This window comes from Podarcis gaigeae, assembly GCF_964106915.1.
Source record: "Podarcis gaigeae genome assembly, chromosome: 10".
NCBI lineage: Eukaryota > Metazoa > Chordata > Lepidosauria > Squamata > Lacertidae > Podarcis > Podarcis gaigeae.
In genome coordinates, this window is record NC_139686.1 from 3,140,413 (window position 1) to 3,161,512 (window position 21,100).

General features: G+C 43.1%; 3 protein-coding genes across 3 annotated transcripts in view; 1 reads left to right on the forward strand and 2 right to left on the reverse strand.

Annotated features, from left to right (window-relative positions):
- LOC310826007 (uncharacterized protein) overlaps nucleotides 1-21,100 on the forward strand; it is a 151,648-nt gene that overhangs the window by 85,736 nt on the left and 44,812 nt on the right. The window lies entirely within an intron of this gene.
- LOC310825821 (uncharacterized protein) overlaps nucleotides 1-21,100 on the reverse strand; it is a gene marked incomplete at its 3' end in the record, with an annotated part of 142,408 nt that overhangs the window by 54,523 nt on the left and 66,785 nt on the right. Inside the window, exon 3 of the mRNA XM_083699642.1 lies at nucleotides 3,870-4,014. The remainder of the gene's footprint in view (nucleotides 1-3,869; nucleotides 4,015-21,100) is intronic.
- Nucleotides 1,282-20,845, reverse strand: LOC310826045 (uncharacterized protein). Its single transcript, XM_083700522.1, has 3 exons — nucleotides 20,673-20,845; nucleotides 19,575-19,713; nucleotides 1,282-3,349 (listed from the first exon to the last, which is right to left on the reverse strand). Exon 3 carries the CDS (start codon nucleotides 3,229-3,231, stop codon nucleotides 1,585-1,587), a length of 1,647 nt encoding a protein of 548 aa, XP_083556648.1. The 5' UTR covers nucleotides 3,232-3,349; nucleotides 19,575-19,713; nucleotides 20,673-20,845; the 3' UTR covers nucleotides 1,282-1,584.

Consider the following 21,100-nt stretch of genomic DNA (forward strand, 5'->3'; position numbering starts at 1 on the left):
TCTCTGAGAGAGAAGGGCGGCCATGAATGCTAGCAGCCCAGGAGAATCTGAGAAATGCTGAGCTGTAAATATTCTGCTGTAATAAAAGGCTAATAAATGGACACACAAGTGCCTGATGTGTTTGCCTGGATCTAAGCAACAGTTTTTCCCCGCTGTGTTTTTACTCTGCAAGGCGTGACGGAGAGACGTAGATCGGCGCAGCTTGAGGGGAAACGTGCCGGACTGCTGTAAGCTGCACCTAATTGGGGCCGTAAATCAATTAGTCACAATTAATTATTCAACTGTAATGCCCTGAGAGAGAATATTATGAAAATGATCTATAGGTGGTACATGACCCCAGTTCAAGCTTGCAAAAATTTACCACTTATCAGATAACAAATGCTGGAAATGTAAAGAAAATGAAGGTACATTTTTTCACCTCTGGTGCACATGCCCAAGGATTAAGGCTTTCCTGGAAATGATATATAATGAAATGAAAAAGCTATTTAAATATACCTTCTTGAAGATACCAGAGGCCTTTCTCCTGGGTATGGTTAGCCATGTGGTGTTAAAGAAGGACAGAACTTTTTTATGTATGCTACTACAGCAGCAAGGATTCTTATTGCAAAGTATTGGAAGACACCAGATCTACCCACCCTGGAAGAATGGCAGATGAAGATGATAGACTACATGGGACTGGCAGAGATGGCTGGCAGAATCCGAGACCAGGACAAAGAGACAGCGGAAGAAGATTGGAAGAAGTTCAAAGGCTATCTTAATAAACATTATAAAATTAATGAAGGCTAGAGAGATATGGGTTTAAAAATTAGTGGTTTTCAGGGACGCTGATTAAGGAAAAAGAACAGAATTATCAAAACTATGGGAAATAAGGGAATGGATTTGCTGATAAGATAAATGAGATTAGAATACAGAAGGGGGAGGTGTGAGGAGGTCGGGGAAATTAGGTTCAGAAAATAAGGTTTGAAATTATACTTGTTTTTGGTCTTTTGTTTATGTATGTTTTTATTGTTGTCTGTGTTTATATGTTTTTATTGGAAACTTTAATAAATATCATTTAAAAAAAAGCACCGCACCACTCACCCCATGTCGCTCCGGATCCCCGAAACTGGGTCTCCCTGCGAGTAGGGGAGGCGCAAAAGGTGCCAGCCGAATCCCACGCTCACAAGCTTCTCCCGCCTGTAATTTTTGTGGGTCTCCACCTTCGCCGTGGTGGCCAGACCCTGATTTCCACGGAGCAAATTCTGCCATTGCCAGAGGCGCCAACACGGAAGTCCTCCGTTCTCCATACATCTAAATGGGTTCTTCCATGTGAGAGTCCCTGGATGTTCCTTAAACACTCTATTGTAAATAAAGCAGTTTTTGCAAACTTTTCATTTAAACTGCTTCTCCTCTTTGAGTTTGTTGATGGTTTGTAGGGTTTCACTCCTAAAGTTCTTCCTGTCCGTGAGTCTGTTGATATAGGACTTCCACTAGGATTGAAACTCTCAACTTTCCTTATATTTATAAGGCTTATCTTTTGTGTGAATTTGTTGACATAAATCAAGCATTCCACGCTGACTGCAGCTCCTACCATCCGCCATACATTTAAACAATTTCTCCCCTGTGTGTCTGCTGATGTTTTCTAAGGTGTCCATTCTGCCTGAAGCTCTTTCCGCACTCCATGCATTTAAATGGTTTATCCCCAGTGTGAGTCCGTTGATGCAGATTGAGGTGTCCACCCTGACTGAAGCTCTTTCCGCACTCCATACATTTAAATGGTTTCTCCGATGTGTGAGTCTGTTGATGTCTTCTAAGGGTTGCATTGACACCGAAGCTCTTTCCGCACTCCATACATTTAAATGGTTTCTCCGCTGTGTGAGTCCGTTGATGTCTTCTAAGGTTCGCATTGGAACCGAAGCTCTTTCCACACTCCATACATTTATATGGTTTCTCCCCTGTGTGAATCCGTTGATGTTGTCTAAGGTGTCCACTCTGACTGAAGCTCTTTCCACACTTCATACATTTAAATGGTTTCTCCCCTGTGTGAGTCTGTTGATGTTTTCTACGGGTTCCACTATCACTAAAGCTCTTTCCACATTCCATACATTTAAATGGTTTTTCCCCTGTGTGAATCCGTTGATGTGTTCTAAGTTTTCCATTATCGCTAAAGCTCTTTCCGCATTCCAGGCATTTAAATGGTTTCTCCCCTGTGTGAGTCCGTTGATGTCTTCTAAGTTTTCCATTATCGCTAAAGCTGTTTCCGCATTCCAGGCATTTAAATGGTTTCTCCCCTGTGTGAGTCAGTTGATGTATATAGAGGTGTCCACTCTGACTAAAGCTCTTTAGACATTCCATACATTTATATGGTTTCTCTCCTGTGTGAATCCGTTGATGTGTTCTAAGGGTTGCATTGAAACTGAAGCTCTTTCCACACACCATACATTTAAATGGTTTCTCCCCTGTGTGAGTCCGTTGATGTATTCTAAGGGTTGCATTGAAATTGAAGCTCTTTCCACACTCAATACATTGATATGGTTTCTCCCCGGTGTGAGTCCGCTGATGTGTTCTAAGTTTTCCATTATCACCAAAGCTCTTTCCGCACTCCAGGCATTTAAATGGATTCTCCCCTGTGTGAGTCCGTTGATGTATATTGAGGTGTCCACTCTGACTGAAGCTCTTTCCACACTCAATACATTGATATGGTTTCTCCCCTGTGTGAATCCGTTGATGTGTTCTAAGCTTTCCATTGAAACTGAAGCTCTTTCCACACTCCATACATTTATATGGTTTCTCCCCGGTGTGAGTCCGTTGATGTGTTCTAAGTTTTCCATTATCACTAAAACTCTTTCCACACTCCAGGCATTTAAATGGTTTCTCCCCTGTGTGAGTCCGTTGATGTATATTGAGGTGTCCACTCTGACTGAAGCTCTTTCCACACTCCATACATTTATATGGTTTCTCCCCGGTGTGAGTCCGTTGATGTGTTCTAAGTTTTCCATTATCACTAAAGCTCTTTCCGCATTCCAGGCATTTATATGGTTTTTCCCCTCTGTGAGTCAGTTGATGTATATTGAGGTGTCCACTCTGACTGAAGCTCTTTCCACACTCAATACATTGAAATGGTTTCTCCCCTGTGGGAGTCCATTGATGTGTTCTAAGGGTTTCATTCTGACTGAAGTTCTTTCCGCACTCCATACCTTTAAATGGTTTCTCCCCTGTTGGAGGTCGTTGATGTGAACTATGGGTGCTCATTCAGTGAAGCACATTTCACATTTTAATTTCTATTCCTAATGGAACGAAATGTGCTGCATTCCCTGGAGTTCTGACTGTCTTCTCCATCTCCTTCTTCAGAGTGGGAGGAAAGGGAATCCTCTTTTGGTTTCAAGGAAGAGAACAAAGGGAAAGAGAACACATCAAGCTCCATTAGCACCTTCTCCTATTTCAACGTCTCCTACATTCCCTCGCCTCCTACCCATGTTCCCAATTTTTAGGGATTGAAGTTGTTATGTCAAATGATAGTAATTAATGAGCAACTTTCAAAATCCTCAATCAATGTTCATGAAGCAGCACGATTTTTTAAAGAATTATGTGCTGTCTGATCTCATGCCCATCTTCTGATGCAAGACTATCCTAAAAGGACACTGAAAAGCAGGACATTCAAGGCAAATAGATAAACTGTACTTAGTGGAATATGGAGTATTGATTTATTGATGGACTGAAGTTGTGTTATTTCTGGGGACATGAATTTATTCCTGTTCTGTCTTAAAGATCATAAGCATACGATGTCACGGGGTGTTAGGGGAGCGGTAGTACCTTTGGCGGGGGAAATGTCATGCACCTTATGGGGTAATTTATCCACCATTGGTCCCCACCCTGCACTCAGCTCTCACCTGTTTCTTCCAGAAGCTTTCAGGATGGAATAGGGGCCACAATCCCAGGAACGGCTTCAACCGGCCGGCTAAACCAGGTGTGGATACCTGATGGGTCTCAAATTCTTGGTGGGTTGGAGAATTCTGCTGCAGGCAATGGCAGGCCCTGGTGGATGGAAAGGACGAGAAGAACAGTGAATCCCACAGTCAAGAAGGCAGATTCTGCCCATTCTGCAGAGGAAAGGGAAGGGCAGATGGGGCTCGTCTACCGGGGAAGGGAGCTCCCTGAGATGGAAAACTCTAGTCGTAATACTTTGGTGCACTCCTTCGCTTCCTCTTGAGTTATCTTCAGGAGAAGAAAAAGCTATGGAGGCAAACCTACACAAATCCAGAGTGGACTCTCTAAGATGGTTGGATGGTGCCCTGCCCACCTCCTTCCAGCCACTCCTGCAGCCAAGCTGGTGCCTAACGTACCGCTCTGCTTTCCTTGGGACTATATAAGCCAGGATGAGAAGGGGGTCTTGTTGTCTAGGCAGCCCTGAACCCCCAAACACACTGTCCAGGCTGGCAGGACTGCTTACACAGCAGTTTCAGGGGGAGCGATGAACTCAGACCTGTGTATCAAAATCTCTCCAATGTAGAATATATAAACAAAACAGAACTGCTGCTTATATCATACATCACTTAAAAAGGATTCAGAATATTTGGAGCTTTTGGGGGGGCAGGAACAGGAAAGCTTCTTTCACCATTATCCTTCCTATTGGGATTCAGGCCTCATAATGGAACTGAAATTGCCCTGGTTGTGCTCGTTGATAATCTTGGATGCGCTAGAGTCTGAGAGGAAAAGCTGTTTCCTGATGAAACGCTAAAATCTGCTATGATTAAATGGGCACAAGATGTGGGACATAACATAATGTTAGCTGACTGGGAACAGTTGTGGGCCACAGGTATGAAATTCACAGCATGTAATGCCTTAAGAGAGAATATTATGAAAATGATATACAGGTGGTACATGACACCAGTCAAGCTTGCAAAAATATATCATCTGCCCGACAATAAGTGTTGGAAATGTAAAGAAAATGAAGGTACATTCTTTCACCTTTGATGCACGTGCTCAAGGATTAAGGCTTTCTGGGAAATGATATATAATGAAATGAAAAAGGTATTTAAATATACCTTCCTGAAGAAACCAGAAGCCTTTCTCCTGGGCATGGTAGGCCAATTGGTGCCAAAAAAGGATAGAACTTTTTTTATGTACGCCGCAACAGCAGCAAGAATACTCATCGCAAAGTACTGGAAGACACAAGATCTACCCACCCTGGAAGAATGGCAGATGAAAGTAATGGACTATATGGAACTGGCAGAAATGACTGGCAGAATCTGAGACCAGGGAGAAGAGTCGGTGGAAGAAGTTTGGAAAAAATTCAAAGAATATTTGCAGAAATATTGTAAAATTAATGAAAGTTAAAATGATGTTGGATTGAAATGAATTGGTTTTTAGCAATAAGGCTAGAATGAATTCTCAAAAATAGGTTGATAATAGATGAAAATATAAAGTTATAGCATATTAAGATATTGGATTAAGAATAAAACAAAGAGTGGAATCAGGGGTCAGGACTGCAACATTATTTATGCATTGGGATTCGGCTGCAGAACTGCAGAGTTTACTAAGCACACTTGCGGGGGGAAAGTCTACACTAGCGTCCATCTGGCATACTTCTGGGCAAACATATGCAGGGTTTTATTGCAGGGTCTTCAGTAGATTAGCCCTAAACTGAGGACGCCAAAAATTTTGGTTTGCTCCTTGGCGTATTGAGCTCCAAATTGCTGCTTGACTTCTCATGAAGCAAAGCTGCCACAAAGAACACTTGCCTCAAGGAAGACGGAGCTCACGCCCACCTAACAATATGTTTGCCCTGACAAAGCTAGAAGGTGCTGCCCGCCCCATTTTTTATTGGTTTTGTTGTTTAGTCATTTAGTCCTGTCCGGCTCTTCGTGACTCCGTGGACCAGAGCACGCCAGGCTCTTATAATACATAAACATAAACACAGAAAAGAACATTACATTTAACACAACATTTAACACAACATAAAAACTGAACAACAATAAAAATGCAAAAGATAAAAGAATTTTTCTTCTTCTTATTCCCTGGTATATTTACATTGCTAGAAGACTTCCTTGACACCTTCCAATCTGAATTTCATCATAACACATATTTAGCAGTTCCCATCATAACACATATTTAGCATCAATATCCTCTTTCATTACAAACTTCTTATCCTTACTTCCAATTGTAATCCATAATAATCATTATTATTGATCTTTATCTCTTAGCCTCATCTATTACTTCTAGGAGTTTCTTATTTTATCTCATAGTTTACCACTTGCAAAATCTTCAGCTCCTGCTTTCAATTACGACAAACAAGGCACGGGAGCCCTGCTTGGGAGGGGGGGCACATGAGGGCAACCTGACAGACAGAACAACTCAAGAGGCATCAGCTCAAGTGCATCCCCCCCCCCCCAGGACAGAACTTTCTTTATGTATGCGACAACAGCAGCTAGAATTCTTATAGCAAAATATTGGAAAATACAAGATTTACCCACTCTGGAGGAATGGCAGATGAAGATGATCGAATACATGGGATTGGCGGAAATGACTGGCAGAATCCGAGACCAGGGGAAAGAGTCAGCGGAAGAAGATTGGAAGAAATTCAAGGACTATCTACAGAAATACTGTAAAATTAATGAAAGTTAGAATGATGTTGGACAGAAATTAAATGGTTACCAGCTGTAATGTAAAGGTGGAAAAATAAGTTAAGATAAGTTATATTAATGTGGTAATAAGGACTTTGCTGAATTTAAGTTTAAACTGGAATACAAAAGGAGGAGGTGAGAGGAAGTCCGGGATATAAGGTAATGGAGATAAGATTTGGGAATTATATCTGTTTTGTTTTGTTGTTAAATGTATATTTATGTTCTCTGTTTATGTTTATGTTTTTCTGTTGTGTTAATTGGATCTTTTTGGTTTATAAAATTGAAAAAACTTTTAATAAATATTTATAAATTAAAAAAAAGGAATGTAAGAACCATGAACCTTGGTAAGTTGGATGTGGTCAAAAATGAGATGGCAAGAATAAATATTGACATCCTGGGCATCAGTGAACTAAAATGGACAGAAATGGGTGAATTCAGTTCGGATGACCATCATATCTACTACTGTGGGCAAGAATCCCGTAAAAGAAATGGAGTGGCCCTTATAGTCAACAAAAGAGTGGCGAAAGCTGTACTGGGATGCAATCTCAAAAAATGATAGAATGATCTCAATATCTCGATACGAATCCAAGGCAGACCTTTTAACATCACAGTAATCCAAGTTTATGCACCAACCACTGGTGCTGAAGAAACTGAAATTGACCAATTCTATGAAGACTTACAAGAAGTGTATAGAAGTGACACCAAAGAAGGATGTTCTTCTCATCATAGGGGATTGGAATGCTAAAGTAGGGAGTCAAGAGATAAAAGGAACAACTGGCAAGTTTGGCCTTGGAGTTCAAAACGAAGCAGGGCAAAGGCTAATAGAGTTCTGCCAAGAGAACAAGCTGGTCATCACAAATACTCTTTTCCAACAACACAAGAGACGACTCTACACATGGACATCACCAGATGGGCAGCATCGAAATCAGATTGATTATATTCTCTGCAGCCAAAGATGGAGAAGCTCTATACAGTCAGCAAAAACAAGACCTGGAGATGACTTTGGCTCAGATCATCAGCTTCTTATAGCAAAATTCAAGCTTAAACTGAAGAAAGTAGGAAAAACCACTGGGCCGGTAAGATACAATCTAAGTCAAATCCTTTATGAATACACAGTGGAAGCGAGGAACAGGTTTAAGGATTTAGATTTGGTGGACAGAGTGTCTGAAGAACTATGGACGGAGGCTTGTAACATTATACAAGAGACAGCAACTAAAACCATCCCAGTGAAAAGGAAATACAAGAAAGCAAAGTGGCTGTCAAACGAGGCCTTACAAATAGCGAGGGAGAGAAGGCAAGCAAAATGCGAGGGAGATAGTGAAAGATACAGGAAATTGAATGCAGATTTCCAAAAAATAGCAAGAAGAGACAAGAAGGCCTTCTTAAACGAGCAATGCAAAGAAATAGAGGAAAACAATAGAATGGGAAAAACCAGAGATCTGTTCAAGAAAATTGGAGATATGAAAGGAACATTTTGTACAAAGATTACCATAATAAAAGACAAAAGTGGAAAGGACCTAACAGAAGCAGAAGACATCAAGAAGAGGTGGCAAGAATACACAGAGGAACTATACCAGAAAGAAATGGATGTCTCGTATACCCCAGGTAGTGTGGTTGCTGACCTTGAGCCAGACATCCTGGAGAGTGAAGTCAAATGGGCCCTAGAAAGCACTGCTAATAACAAGGCGAGTGGAAGTGATGATATTTCAGCTGAACTATTTAAAATTTTAAACGATGATGCTTGTCAGAAAGCTTATGCTGGCCAGCTGGCTTAGATAATACTCCGGGCTCCTAGCCAGTTCCAAACGACTTGATTTATTTGACAAAGTTCAAACGTACATCTCCAGCGTTACAATTAGTGTCCTTCCCTTTGTGCACAGTTGCTGCCTCTGGTCTTACTTCCTCCTTTTCCGCACCCAGCATGCAAGTCTGCAAAAACTCCTCCCCTTACTTCCTCTGTGTACAGCCTGACTTGTCCCAGGCTCATCCTCCTCCCCCTCTACGTCAGACTGACTGTCAGACGACAAGCTGCTGATAATTTCTTGAGGCTCTCTATAACTGCTGGTTTCTGTCCTTTCACCTTTCCTGGTTTGGGGACTCTCCCATTCCACCACTGCCTTCACCTTACCCGGGTCCATGGTCAACCCCTGGTCCAACAGCCGGTACCCCAGGAATTCGACTTCCTTTGCATGGAACTGACACTTCTCCAGCTTGACCCACAAGTGGTTCTCCTTGAATTTGCTCAGGACCTGCCATACATCCTTCACGTGCTGTTGTTCGTCTTCCGAGAACACAAGAAGATCATCTAAAAAGCATACGCAGTTTTTGTAGAGTAAGGGTCCTAACACGTGGTGCATGAAGGCTTGGAAACAGTGACTTCCGCACTGCAAACCGAAGGGCATAACTAAATACTCAAACGCCCCCATCGGGGTGAACATGGTGGTCTTCCACTCATCGCCTTCTCGTACTCGGATAAGCTTGTAAGCCCCTCGGAGATCCAGTTTGGTGAAAATCTTCCCCTTCCGCACCTGTGCCAAAACGTCGTCGATTCTCGGCATCGGGAAGGCCACCGGTTCCGTCTGGCTGTTCAAAATTTGAAAGTCCACCACCAGCCGTCGCCCTTTCATCGATCTCTTGTCAACGAAAAACATGGGACTCCCTCCTGCCGCCTTGGACTCCCTGATGAAACCCCTTCTCAGGTTTTTCTCAATAAACTCTTTTAGGTCCTGGAGCTCTCCCTCCGACATGGAATAGGTTTTCCCCACTGGCAATGTGGCCCCTGGTACCAGGTTGATCTGACAGTCATACGGCCAATGGGGTGGCAACGCATCTGCCTCTTTCTCGCTGAACACCTCCTGTAGATCCCTGTAACACGACGGAATCTCGCTCATCCCCACTCTGCATGCTGCTGCCCTCCTGCCCTCACTTTGTCGATCTAACCCTTGGGCTAGGCAGTTCTCCATGCAGTGCGTCGAGCCAAATGTCAGGGACCGTTGGTGCCAGGAAACCATCAGATCGTGCAACGCCAACCAGCTCATGCCCAATATGATAGGCGGCCCCGATCTTTGTTCCAGAGCGACATATCCCTTTTTAAATTCCAACAGCTCCTTCTCCATGTTGGAGCTATTTCCTTATCCCACCTCCTTTTCCAGCACAGAAAGAGAGGTGAGAGGAAGCAAGCTGTCATAGAATCATAGAATCATAGAGTTGGAAGAGACCACAAGGGCCATCGAGTCCAACCCCCTGCCAAGCAGGAAACACCATCAGAGCACTCCTGACATATGGTTGTCAAGCCTCTGCTTAAAGACCTCCAAAGAAGGAGACTCCACCACATTCCTTGGCAGCAAATTCCACTGTCAAACAGCTCTTACTGTCAGGAAGTTCTTCCTAATGTTTAGGTGGAATCTTTTTTCTTGTAGTTTGGAACCATTGCTCCGTGTCCGCTTCTCTGGAGCAGCAGAAAACAACCTTTCTCCCTCCTCTATGTGACATCCTTTTCTATATTTGAACATGGCTATCATATCCCCCCTTAACCTCCTCTTCTCCAGGCTAAACATGCCCAGCTCCCTTAGCCGTTCCTCATAAGACATCGTTTCCAGGCCTTTGACCATTTTGGTTGCCCTCCTCTGGACGCGTCAGAAAGCTTATGCTGGCCAGCTGGCTTAGACAAGACTCCGGGCTCCCAGTCAGTTCCAAACGACTTGATTTATTTGACAAAGTTCAAACGTACATCTCCAGTGTTACAATTAGCATCCTTCCCTTTGTGCGCAGTTGCTGCCTCTGGTCTTACTTCCTCCTTTTCTGCACCCAGCATGCAAGTCTGCGAAAACTCCCCCTCCCCTTACTTCCTCTGTGTACAGCCTGACTTGTCCCAGGCTCATCCTCCTCCCCCTCTATGTCAGACTGACTGTCAGACGACAAGCTGCTGATAATCTCTTGAGGCTCTCTATAACTGCTGGTTTCTGTCCTTTCACCTTTTCCCGTTTGCCTCTCCCTGACAATGCTGTCAAGGTGCTACACTCAATATGCCAGCAAATTTGGAAAACACAGCAGTGGCCAGAAGATTGGAGAAGATCAGTCTACATCCCAATCCCAAAGAAGGGTAGTGCCAAAGAATGCTCCAACTACCGCACAATTGCACTCATTCACACGCTAGCAAGGTTATGCTTAAAATTCTTCAAGGCAGGCTTAAGCAGTATGTGGACCGAGAACTCCCAGAAGTGCAAGCTGGATTTCGAAGGGGCAGAGGAACCAGAGACCAAATTGCAAACATGCACTGGATTATGGAGAAAGCTAGAGAGTTCCAGAAAGACATCTACTTCTGCTTCATTGACTATGCAAAAGCCTTTGACTGTGTCGACCACAACAAACGATGGCAAGTTCTTAAAGAAATGGGAGTGCCTGATCACCTCATCTGTCTCCTGAGAAATCTCTATGTGGGACAAGAAGCTGCAGTTAGAACTGGATATGGAACAACTGATTGGTTCAAAATTGGGAAAGGAGTATGTCAAGGCTGTATATTGTCCCCCTGCTTATTTAACTTATATGCAGAATTCATCATGCGAAAGGCTGGGCTGGATGAATCCCAAGCCGGAATTAAGATCACCGGAAGAAATATCAACAACCTCAGATATGCAGATGACACAACCTTGATGGCAGAAAGTGAGGAGGAATTAAAGAACCTTTTAATGAGGGTAAAAGAGGAGAGCACAAAATATGGTTTGAAGCTCAACATCAAAAAAATGAAGATCATGGCCACTGGTCCCATCACCTCCTGGCAAATAGAAGGGGAAGAAATGGAGGCAGTGAGAGATTTTACTTTCTTGGGCTCCATGATCACTGCAGATGGTGACAGCAGCCACGAAATTAAAAGACGCCTCCTTCTTGGGAGAAAAGCAATGACAAACCTAGAGAGCATCTTAAAAAGCAGAGACATCACCTTGCCAACAAAGGTCCATATAGTTAAAGCTATGGTTTTCCCAGTAGTGATGTATGGAAGTGAGAGCTGGACCATAAAGAAGGCTGATCGTCGAAGAATTGATGCTTTTGAATTATGGTGCTGGAGGAGACTCTTGAGAGTCCCATGGACTGCAAGAAGATCAAACGTATCCATTCTTAAGGAAATCAGCCCTGAGTGCTCACTGGAAGGACAGATCCTGAAGCTGAGGCTCGCTGGAAAAGACCCTGATGTTGGGAAAGATGGAGGGCACAAGGAGAAGGGGACGACAGAGGACGAGATGGTGGGACAGTGTTCTCGAAGAGACCAATGTGAGGGAGGCAGTGGGAGACAGGAGGGCCTGGCGTGCTCTGGTCCAGGGGGTCACGAAGAGTCGGACATGACTAAACGACTAAACAACAACAACAACAATATTTCAATTAAAAAACTAAAATAAAAAAGAACAAATTATAGTCGAAATTGCATTTATTAATTTCTTGGGGCTCCCCACGGTCTGGATCTCTGAAGCAGATCTCCACATCTTAGTCCTGCTTCTCCTTGTTGTTTCCATATTTCCCACATTTCGTTTCCATTTTTCCACATCTTGATATTTGTTGTTGAGTCGTTTAGTCGTGTCCGCCTCTTCGTGACCCCCTGGACCAGAGAACGCCAGGCACTCCTGGCTTCCACTGCCTCCCGCAGTTTGGTCAAACTCATGCTGTTAGCTTCGAGAACACTTTTTTAAAAAAATAATATTTATTAATTTTCCAACAATTTAAACACTACAAAACAAACTAGACAATACAATACAATACAAAAACACTACATAACACTAACACACATTAAACAAACGAAACAAAATAAAAACAAATTAAAACACATCAAACAGTTTCATTATCTTATCTTTCATTCACTTATTTCAACGACCTCCTCACACCTCCCTTTTTGTATTCCACTTCTATTGTTTCAGCAATTCCTTTCCATCTTCCTCTGTTTTCTATCCTGTAATTATCCTAACATATCCTAACCTTATTTTCCCCTTTGATACTCTAATAATCTATTTATACTTAATTCCTTAACATTTCTGCTAAAGCCATATAACTTCATTCCCATATTTTTCTAACATTCATTAATTTTACAATATTTCTGTAAATAGTCTTTAAACTTTTCCCAGTCTCCTTCCACCGACTCTTCTCCCTGGTCTCGGATTCTGCCAGTCATTTCCGCCAGTTCCATATAGTCCATCAACTTCATCTGCCATTCCTCCCAGGTGGGTAGATCTTGTGTCTTCCAGTACTTTGCAATAAGTATTCTTGCTGCTGTTGTAGCATACATAAAGAAAATTCTATCCTTCTTTGGCACCAATTGGCCGACCATGCCCAGGAGAAAGGCCTCTGGTTTCTTCAGGAAGGTATATTTAAATACCTTTTTCATTTCGTTATAAATCATCTCCCAGAATGTCTTAATCCTTGGGCATGTCCACCAAAGATGAAAGAATGTGCCTTCAGTCTCATTACATTTCCAACATTTATTTTCAGGCAAATGGTAAATTTTTGCAAGCTTGACTGGTGTCATGTACCACCTATAAATCATTTTCTTTAAATTTTCTCTTAGGGCATTACATGCTGTAAACTTCATACCTGTGGTCCATAACTGTTCCCAGTCAGCCATCATTATGTTATGTCCAACGTCTTGTGCCCATTTAATCATAACTGATTTTACCGTTTCATCCTGAGTGTTCCATTTCAACAGCAAGTTATACATTCTTGGCAAATTCTTAATTTTTGAATCTAACAATTCTGTTTCCAATTTTGATTTTTCCACCTGGAAGCCAACATACATGCCTCCATTATAGCCAAATTATATGCCTCCATTATTTGATAATAATGGAGCCAATCTCACACTTTGTTTTTCAATTTTTCAAAACTCTGCAGTTTTATTCTGTCTCCATCTTGTTCCAGAATTTCCCAATATTTCGGCCATTTGGCCTCCATATTGAGTTTTTTCTGTGCCCGCTTCCATTGGTGACAACCACCTTGGGGTTTTCTTTTCTAACAAATCCTTATCTCTTATCTGTCAGGGAACTGCCATTGGAGCCAAGGGTGGTGCTAAGGCTCCCTGATGACGCAGGAGAGGGAACCAGCAAGGAGAGAGCGGAAGCTTCCGCTGGGGAAGGAAATAAACGTGACGCCAGGGAGAAAGGGGAGTCTGACGGAGCTTCGGAGGGAAGGCTCCAGGACTCTTCCAGTGAAACCAGCGGGGAGAGCAGGGGACATCCTCTGGGGACACCCACTCTGCGCAGAAAGCTTCCGCGCAGAGAAGCTAGGAGGCGATTGGGTGTGAAGTTCCTTTAAGACCCCACGTTGCAGGCGGCAGCCTCACCTGCAGCGAAACAAAATGCAGCTGCCCTGGACGAGTGGAGCCAGGCTGGGGGGCACCGTGGGGACCCCGGAAAGGTGCCCCTAGAGATATATCTGGCAGGGCAAAAAGCCAAGAATTAAATATAAACTACCAACAGATGCAAAAGAAAGAGGAGGCTTTGCCCTGCCAGATCTGAAGTTAAACTATGAAGCATCATGTCTTTGCTGGATAAAAGAATGGATTAAACTTAAAAATACAAAGCTCCTGGATTTGGAAGGATTTGACAATAGATTTGGATGGCATGCGCACCTCTGGAAAGAAAAGAAAAAGGGTTATAAATCATTTGAAAACCATATCTTCCGGAGATCGCTATTGGAAGTTTGGGACAGATACAAAAACATATTAGAAATGGGGGTCCCACATTGGTTATCCCCATTAGAGGTTATAGGTGTCAAAAAAACCAATATGAGAAGTGATTGGATTACCTAATGGAGATTTGGTGGTGAAGGAAGGAGGGAAGTGGAGATTGAAACCATACGAACAAGTAAAAGAACATGTTTATGACTGGCTGCACTACTATCAAATAAGTGAAATGTTTTAAAAGGATGTGAAAGAAAAAGGGTATAAAGAAAAGGATTCAAAATTTCAAACAGAAATTGTCAATAATGATTGTAAGATAATTTCCAAAATGTATAAAATTTTGTTGGAATGGCATACAATGGATGAGGAAGTAAAAGTGGTAATGATTCAATGGGCCAAAGATTTAAGGATATAACATAGAAATGGATGATTGGCAAAGAATATGGAATGAAAACCTGAAGTTTACAGCATGTATCACATTAAAAGAAAATGTTATGAAGATGGTATATAGGTGGTATATGACACCAGTAAAACTAGCAAAAATGTACAAAACTTGCAATAAATGTTGGAAATGTAATGAGAAAGAAGGTACATTTATGCATATGTGGTGGGATTGTAAGAAAGTAAGGGGGTTCTGGGAGATGATATATAACGAACTAAAGAAAATGCTAAAATATAGCTTTGTTAAGAAACCAGAAACCTTCCTGCTGGGAATAACAAGAATGGACATAAATAGGAGAGACTGTAAACTTTTTCAGTATGCAATAACAGCAGCAAGAATATTGTTGGCCCAAAAATGGAAACAAGAAGAAGTACCGACTTTGGAAGAATGGAGAACAAAATTAACAGACTATGCAGAATTGGACAAACTAACTGGGAAAATTAGATTCCAAAAGGATCATAGGTTTTTTGAGGACTGGGGAAAATTTACAGAGTATTTGAAAACTGTATGTGAGGAATGTACAACGCTAGTGTGCTTTAAAGAAGCTTTGTGAAAATATAAGGAATATTGTAAGAAAGTAAATAAGGATAGAAATATAGTATCTAATGGCAATATTGAAACTAAGGAATGTGAAGATAGGATTCTAACTACGAATGATTGTTAGAGAAGTTGAGGGAGGTCCAATAAGCTAAAATATGTGATGTGTAAATTGGTATGATTGGAGTTTTTCATGGAATAATTTTAATAAAAATTTATATTAAAAAAAAGGAAAGGTGCCCCTAGAAGAAATGTTCATAAATGATCTAGACTTAGGAGGGAGCAGGAAGGGGGCAAAGTTTGCTGATGGCAGTAAATTGTCCCAGGGTACATGAGTGAATGTGGGGCCCCCAGGAGACTTCCCTAGTACCTGCACCCCTCCTTCTCTCTCTTGAAATTAGGCTTGGGGGGAAATCTCCCATTCAATTTCAGTATTCCAAGTTTTCTTCAGAACACACAGGGCAGGAGGCAGTTCTGGTGAAGAAGCAGTGCTGGGAGATCATGCGGTGGGGGGGGGGGACAAAGTTTGGTGCAAAAATCAAAGGTACTTTCATCTAAAATTATACTCACTATTGTGAGATGCTACCTTCATTATTATGCAGTTTTACATATAAACACCAGAACTTCACATATACCTCATGCTTTTAGGAATGATTTCCTGCTGAGTTCATTGCTCAGAGTGGACTCTGAGCGGAAGACATCCCACACTCCATACATCTAAATGGGTTCTCCCATGTGAGAGTCACGGCATGTTCCTTGATCACTCCATTATAAATAAAGCAGTTTTTGCAGTCTTTTCATATAAACTGCTTCTCCTCTTTGAGTTTGTGATGGTTTGAAGGGTGTCAACTGTTAAAGTTCTTCCTGTCCATGAGTCTGTTGATTTTGAACTTCCACTAGGACTGAACCTCTATCTACTTTCCTGATATTTATATGGTTTGTCTTTTGTGTGAGTTTGTTGACATAAATCAAAGGTTCCACTCTGACTGAAGCTCCTTCCAAAGTCCATACATTTAAATGGTTTATCCCGTGTGAGTCTGTTGATGTTGTATAAGATTTCCACTCTGAGTGAAGCAGTTACTGTACTCCATACATTGAAATGGTTTCTCCCCTGTGTGAGTCCGTTTATGTGTTCTAAGGGCTCCACTCTGATTGAAGCTCTTTCCACACTCGATACATTTAAATAGTTTCTTACCGATGTGTGTCTGTTGATGTCTTCTCAGGTTTCCACTATAACTGAAGCTCTTTCCACACTCGACACATGTAAATGGTTTCTCCCCTGTGTGAGTCCATTGATGTGATCTAAGCTCTCCACTCCGACTGAAGCTCTTTCCACACTCCATACATTCATATGGTTTCTCCCCTGTGTGAATCCGTTGATGATTTCTAAGGTGTGCACTCTGACTGAAGCTCTTTCCACAATCCATGCATTTAAATAGTTTCTCCCCTGTGTGAGTCCGTTGATGTCTTCTAAGGCTTCCACTTTCATTAAAGCTCTTTCCACACTCCATACATTCATATGGTTTCTCCCCTGTGTGACTCCGTTGATGATATCTAAGGTCTCCACTATGACTGAAGCAATTTCCACACTCCATACATTCATATGGTTTCTCCCCTGTGTGAGTACGTTGATGTCTTCTCAGGTTTCCACTATGACTGAAGCTCTTTCCACACTCCACACATGTAAATGGTTTCTCCCCTGTGTGAGTCCGTTGATGTGATCTAACCTCTCCACTCTGACTGAAGCTCTTTCCACACTCCATACATTCATATGGTTTCTCCCCTGTGTGAATCCGTTGATGATTTCTAAGGTGTGCACTCTGACTGAAGCTCTTTCCACACTCCATACATTTATATGGTTTCTCCCCTGTGTGAGTCCGTTGATGATATTTAAGGTCTCCACTCTGACTGAAGCTCTTTCCACACTCCATGCATTTAAATGGCTTCGCCCCTGTGTGAATTCGTTGATGTATTTTAAGGTCTGAATTCTGACTGAAGCTTTTTCCACATTCCATACAATTATATGGTTTCACCCCTGTGTGAGTCTGTTGATGTCTTCTAAGGTTTCCACTTTGACTGAAGCTCTTTTCACACTCCATACACTGAAACGGTTTCTCCCCTGTGTGAGTCCGTTGATGTTGTCTAAGGTGTCCACTTTGACTGAAGCTCTTTCCACAATCCATACATTGAAATGGTTTCTCTCCTGTATGAGTCCGTTGATGTTGTCTAAGTTGTCCACTCTGACTGAATCTCTTTCCACACTCCATGCATTCAAATGTTTTGTCCCCTGTGTGAGTCCGTTGATGTTGTCTAAGGCTTCCACTATCATTAAAACTCATTTCACACTCCATACATTGAAATGGTTTCTCCCCTGTGTGAGTCCCTTGATGTCTTCTAAGGCTTCCACTATCATTAAAGCTCTTTCCACACTCCATACATAAATATAGTTTTTCCCCTGTGTGAGTCCGCTGGTGTGTTCTACGTTTTGCATTGAAACAGAAGCTGTTTCCACACTCCATACCTTTAAGTGGGTTCTTTCCTTTTTGTGTTTGTTGATGTGAACTATGTGTGCTCATTCAGTGAAGCATATTCCACATTTCACACATTTTAATGGCTATTCCTAATGAAACGAAAGGTGTCCTGTCCCCTGCAATTCTGTCTTCTCCATCACCTTCTACAGAGTGGGCAGAATGGAAATCCTGATTGGGCTTCAGGTGAAAGAACAGACACAAAAAATGGATACATCAACCGCCATTAGCACCTTCTCTTATTTCAACATCTCCTGCATTCTCCCATGTCCTACCCATGTTCCCAATTTTTAGGAAATGAAAATGCTATGATGTCAAATGATAGTAATACATCAGCAACCTTTCATAATCCTCAATCATCTTTAATAACACAGCATGATCTTGGAATACTGTTGTCCTGTGGGATTGCCTTTCAAATCAAGTGGTTGCCCCCGTTTCCACCTCTAGTTCTTCATGAATCACCTGCACATTCCCGCTGACCTCAGGAGGTCGATATGGACCATTTTGGGAGACCCAGGCCTTCATCTCTTCCAGGGACTGTGGTCTGGGTCAGTCAGAGAACTAGTGACAAGGCTAGGTGCTTGGGGTCAGCTGAATGGGTGCTCAGGGAAGCTCCTGTTCTTGGAGATAGACCGCTGTCCTCATGCCTTGCATTGCATGGAGAGAGGAGAAGCAGATGGCACGTGGGAATCCCAGGTGGAAACACCCACCCCAATGGTTCTTTATAATGATGATGTGCTGCCTGATGCTGTGCTTATCTTCTGACAGAGGACTATTCTAATCTGGCACTGAAAAGCAGGATATTCAAGGCGAGGAGATAACTGTACTTAATGGTAGGCAGCCATATTGGTCTGACACAGCTGAAGTAAAAAAGTAATAAAAATAGTCCAGTAGCAACTTAGGGCCTTGGGAGAAAAGTAATGACAAACCTAGACAGCATCTTAAAAAGCAGAGACAACACCTTGCCAAGAAAGGTCCTTATAGTTCAAGCTATTGTTTTCCCAGTCGTGATGTATGGAAATGAGAGCTGGACCATAAAGAAGGCTGATCACCAAATTGATGCTTTTGAATTCTGGTGCTGGAGGAGACTCTTGAGAGTCCCATGGACTGCAAGAAGATCAAACCTCTCCATTCTTAAGGAAATCAGCCCTGAGTGCTCACTGGAAGGGCAGATCCTGAAGCTGAGGCTCCAAGATTTGGCCACCTCGTGAGAAGAGAAGACCCCCTGGAAAAGGTCCTAACGTTGGAAAGATGGAGGGCACAAAGAGAAGGGGATGACAGAGGACGAGATAGTGGGATAGTGTTCTCGAAGCTACCAGAATGAGTTTGACCAAACTGTGGGAGGCAGTGGAAGACAGAAGTGCCTGGCGTGCTCTGGTCCAGGGAATCACGAAGAGGCGGACACGACTAATCGACTAAAAAACAAGAACATCAACAGCAACTTAGGGACCAACTTCTTCATATAGTGATGGGTAGTAGGAGATGGTAGTTGGAGTACCCTTCTGAGAGAAACCCCACCCCACCCTCCCACGATATACAAGGGTCTGGTGACATCTGTTTCAGTGTATCTGAAGAAGTGTGCATGCAGACGAAAGCTTATACTCAGGACAATCTTAGTTGGTCTCTAAGGTGCTACTGGACTATTTTTTAATTTTTTATTTCAACTGTGTCAGACCAACACGGCTACCTACCTGAATCGAGATGTCATGGGGTGTTGGGGAGCAGTAGTTCCTTTGGTGGGGGACATGTCCTGCACCTTCTGGGGTCATTTTTCCACCCTTGGTCCCCACCCTGCATTCAGCTCTCACCTGTGGCTTCCAGAAGCTGTCAGCATGCAACAGGGGTTCCAGCAACGGCTTCAACCGGCCGGCTAACCCAGGTGAGGAAAGCTGATGGGTCTCAAATCCTTGGGGGGCTGGGGAATTCTGCTGCACCTGAAGTCAAGCCCTGGTGGATGGAGAGGAGGAGAACAACCGTGAATCCCACAGTCCAGAAGGCAGATTCTGCCCGTGCGGAAGAGGAGGAACATGAAGGGCAGAGGGGGCACGTCCACCTGGAGGCTTGTTATCTAGTCCCAGGGTGACTCTGACATTGAATTATATATAAATTACAGTATTCAAATGCGCCTGCTCCCACTTCATATTCTGCTATTACTCTACTCTGCTTGTCTGTTTATTACTTGAGCGCTGTTTTGGCCCCTGCCTTGGCCCTGTGGACCTGAAGGAGCATCTTCACCCCCCCTCACTCATTCCATGCAGGGAGGTCCGCCTCCGAGGGTCTTCTGCTGGTTCCCTTGCTGTTAGAAGTGAAGTTCCAGGGAACCAGGCAGAGGGCCTCCTGCCCCATGGAATGCCCTACTTTCGAGGGCAAGGAAACAGGCAACCATCTGACATTTAGAAGACAGCTGTATCAGGAGGTTTGTAATGTTTGATCTTTTACTGTCTTGTATATGTACTGTACTGTCGGGAAGGTAAACGGTGTTTCTGTGCACTGCTCTAGTTTGCCAGAAGTGGCTTAGTCATGCTGGCCACATGACCCGGAAGCTGTACGGCGGCTCCCTCAGCCAATAAAACGAGATGAGCGGCACAACCCCAGAGTCGTCCGCGACTGGACCTAATGGTCAGGGGTCCCTTTACCTTTACCTATATGTACTCTAAGCTGCCCAGAGGGGCTGGGGGAAAAGACGAATACTAGAACTTCTACAGTGGTACCTCGTGTTACAGACACTTCAGGTAACAGTCTCTGCTAACCCAGAAATAGTACCTTTTGTTAAGAATTCGTATTGCAATATCAGCTTACGAAATGTTATGGGCGGAGAAAATCACAGGGTTGCCATAAATTATAATCCCACCCACAAACTCTCATTCACATACAGTCTGTAAATTTGGGAAGGTCACACACCTCACCTGTGCTAATACTGGCCGTCTTTGGCCTGCACAGGCACACCTGGTGTGTAGAGCCTCCAGCCCCAGGCACTGTCTATCCTGAAAATGGCTCCTTTGACTGGGAAGATTCATGCAGACGCTGTCATCGGATGCTGATGGATTGTATCTCAGCTTGTCAGTCACTCTGACATTACCTTCAAAGATTAAGAGGAACAGAAATGCTTTTGAGGTGCAACTTCTGTATCAGCCCTGAGAGCCATTCCATGGACTCTGCATCCCTGTTTCTGATGACAGGTGTACATTATCCTCACCCTCAATGGAAAAGACAATAAAGATGGAAGCCTGAGAGAGAGGAAAAGGTTTCTGGCTGCTTCCTGGGTGGGATTGGGGAAACCAAGAGCCACTTCTGAGAAGGCCTCCCCCCTCCCCTCTTCCTCTCGAGATTTCCT

Coding starts and splice junctions, on each gene's coding strand:
- LOC310826045 (XM_083700522.1), bottom strand. CDS start 3,231: ATGAGCACCCATAGTTCACATCAACGACCTCCAACAGGGGAGAAACCA.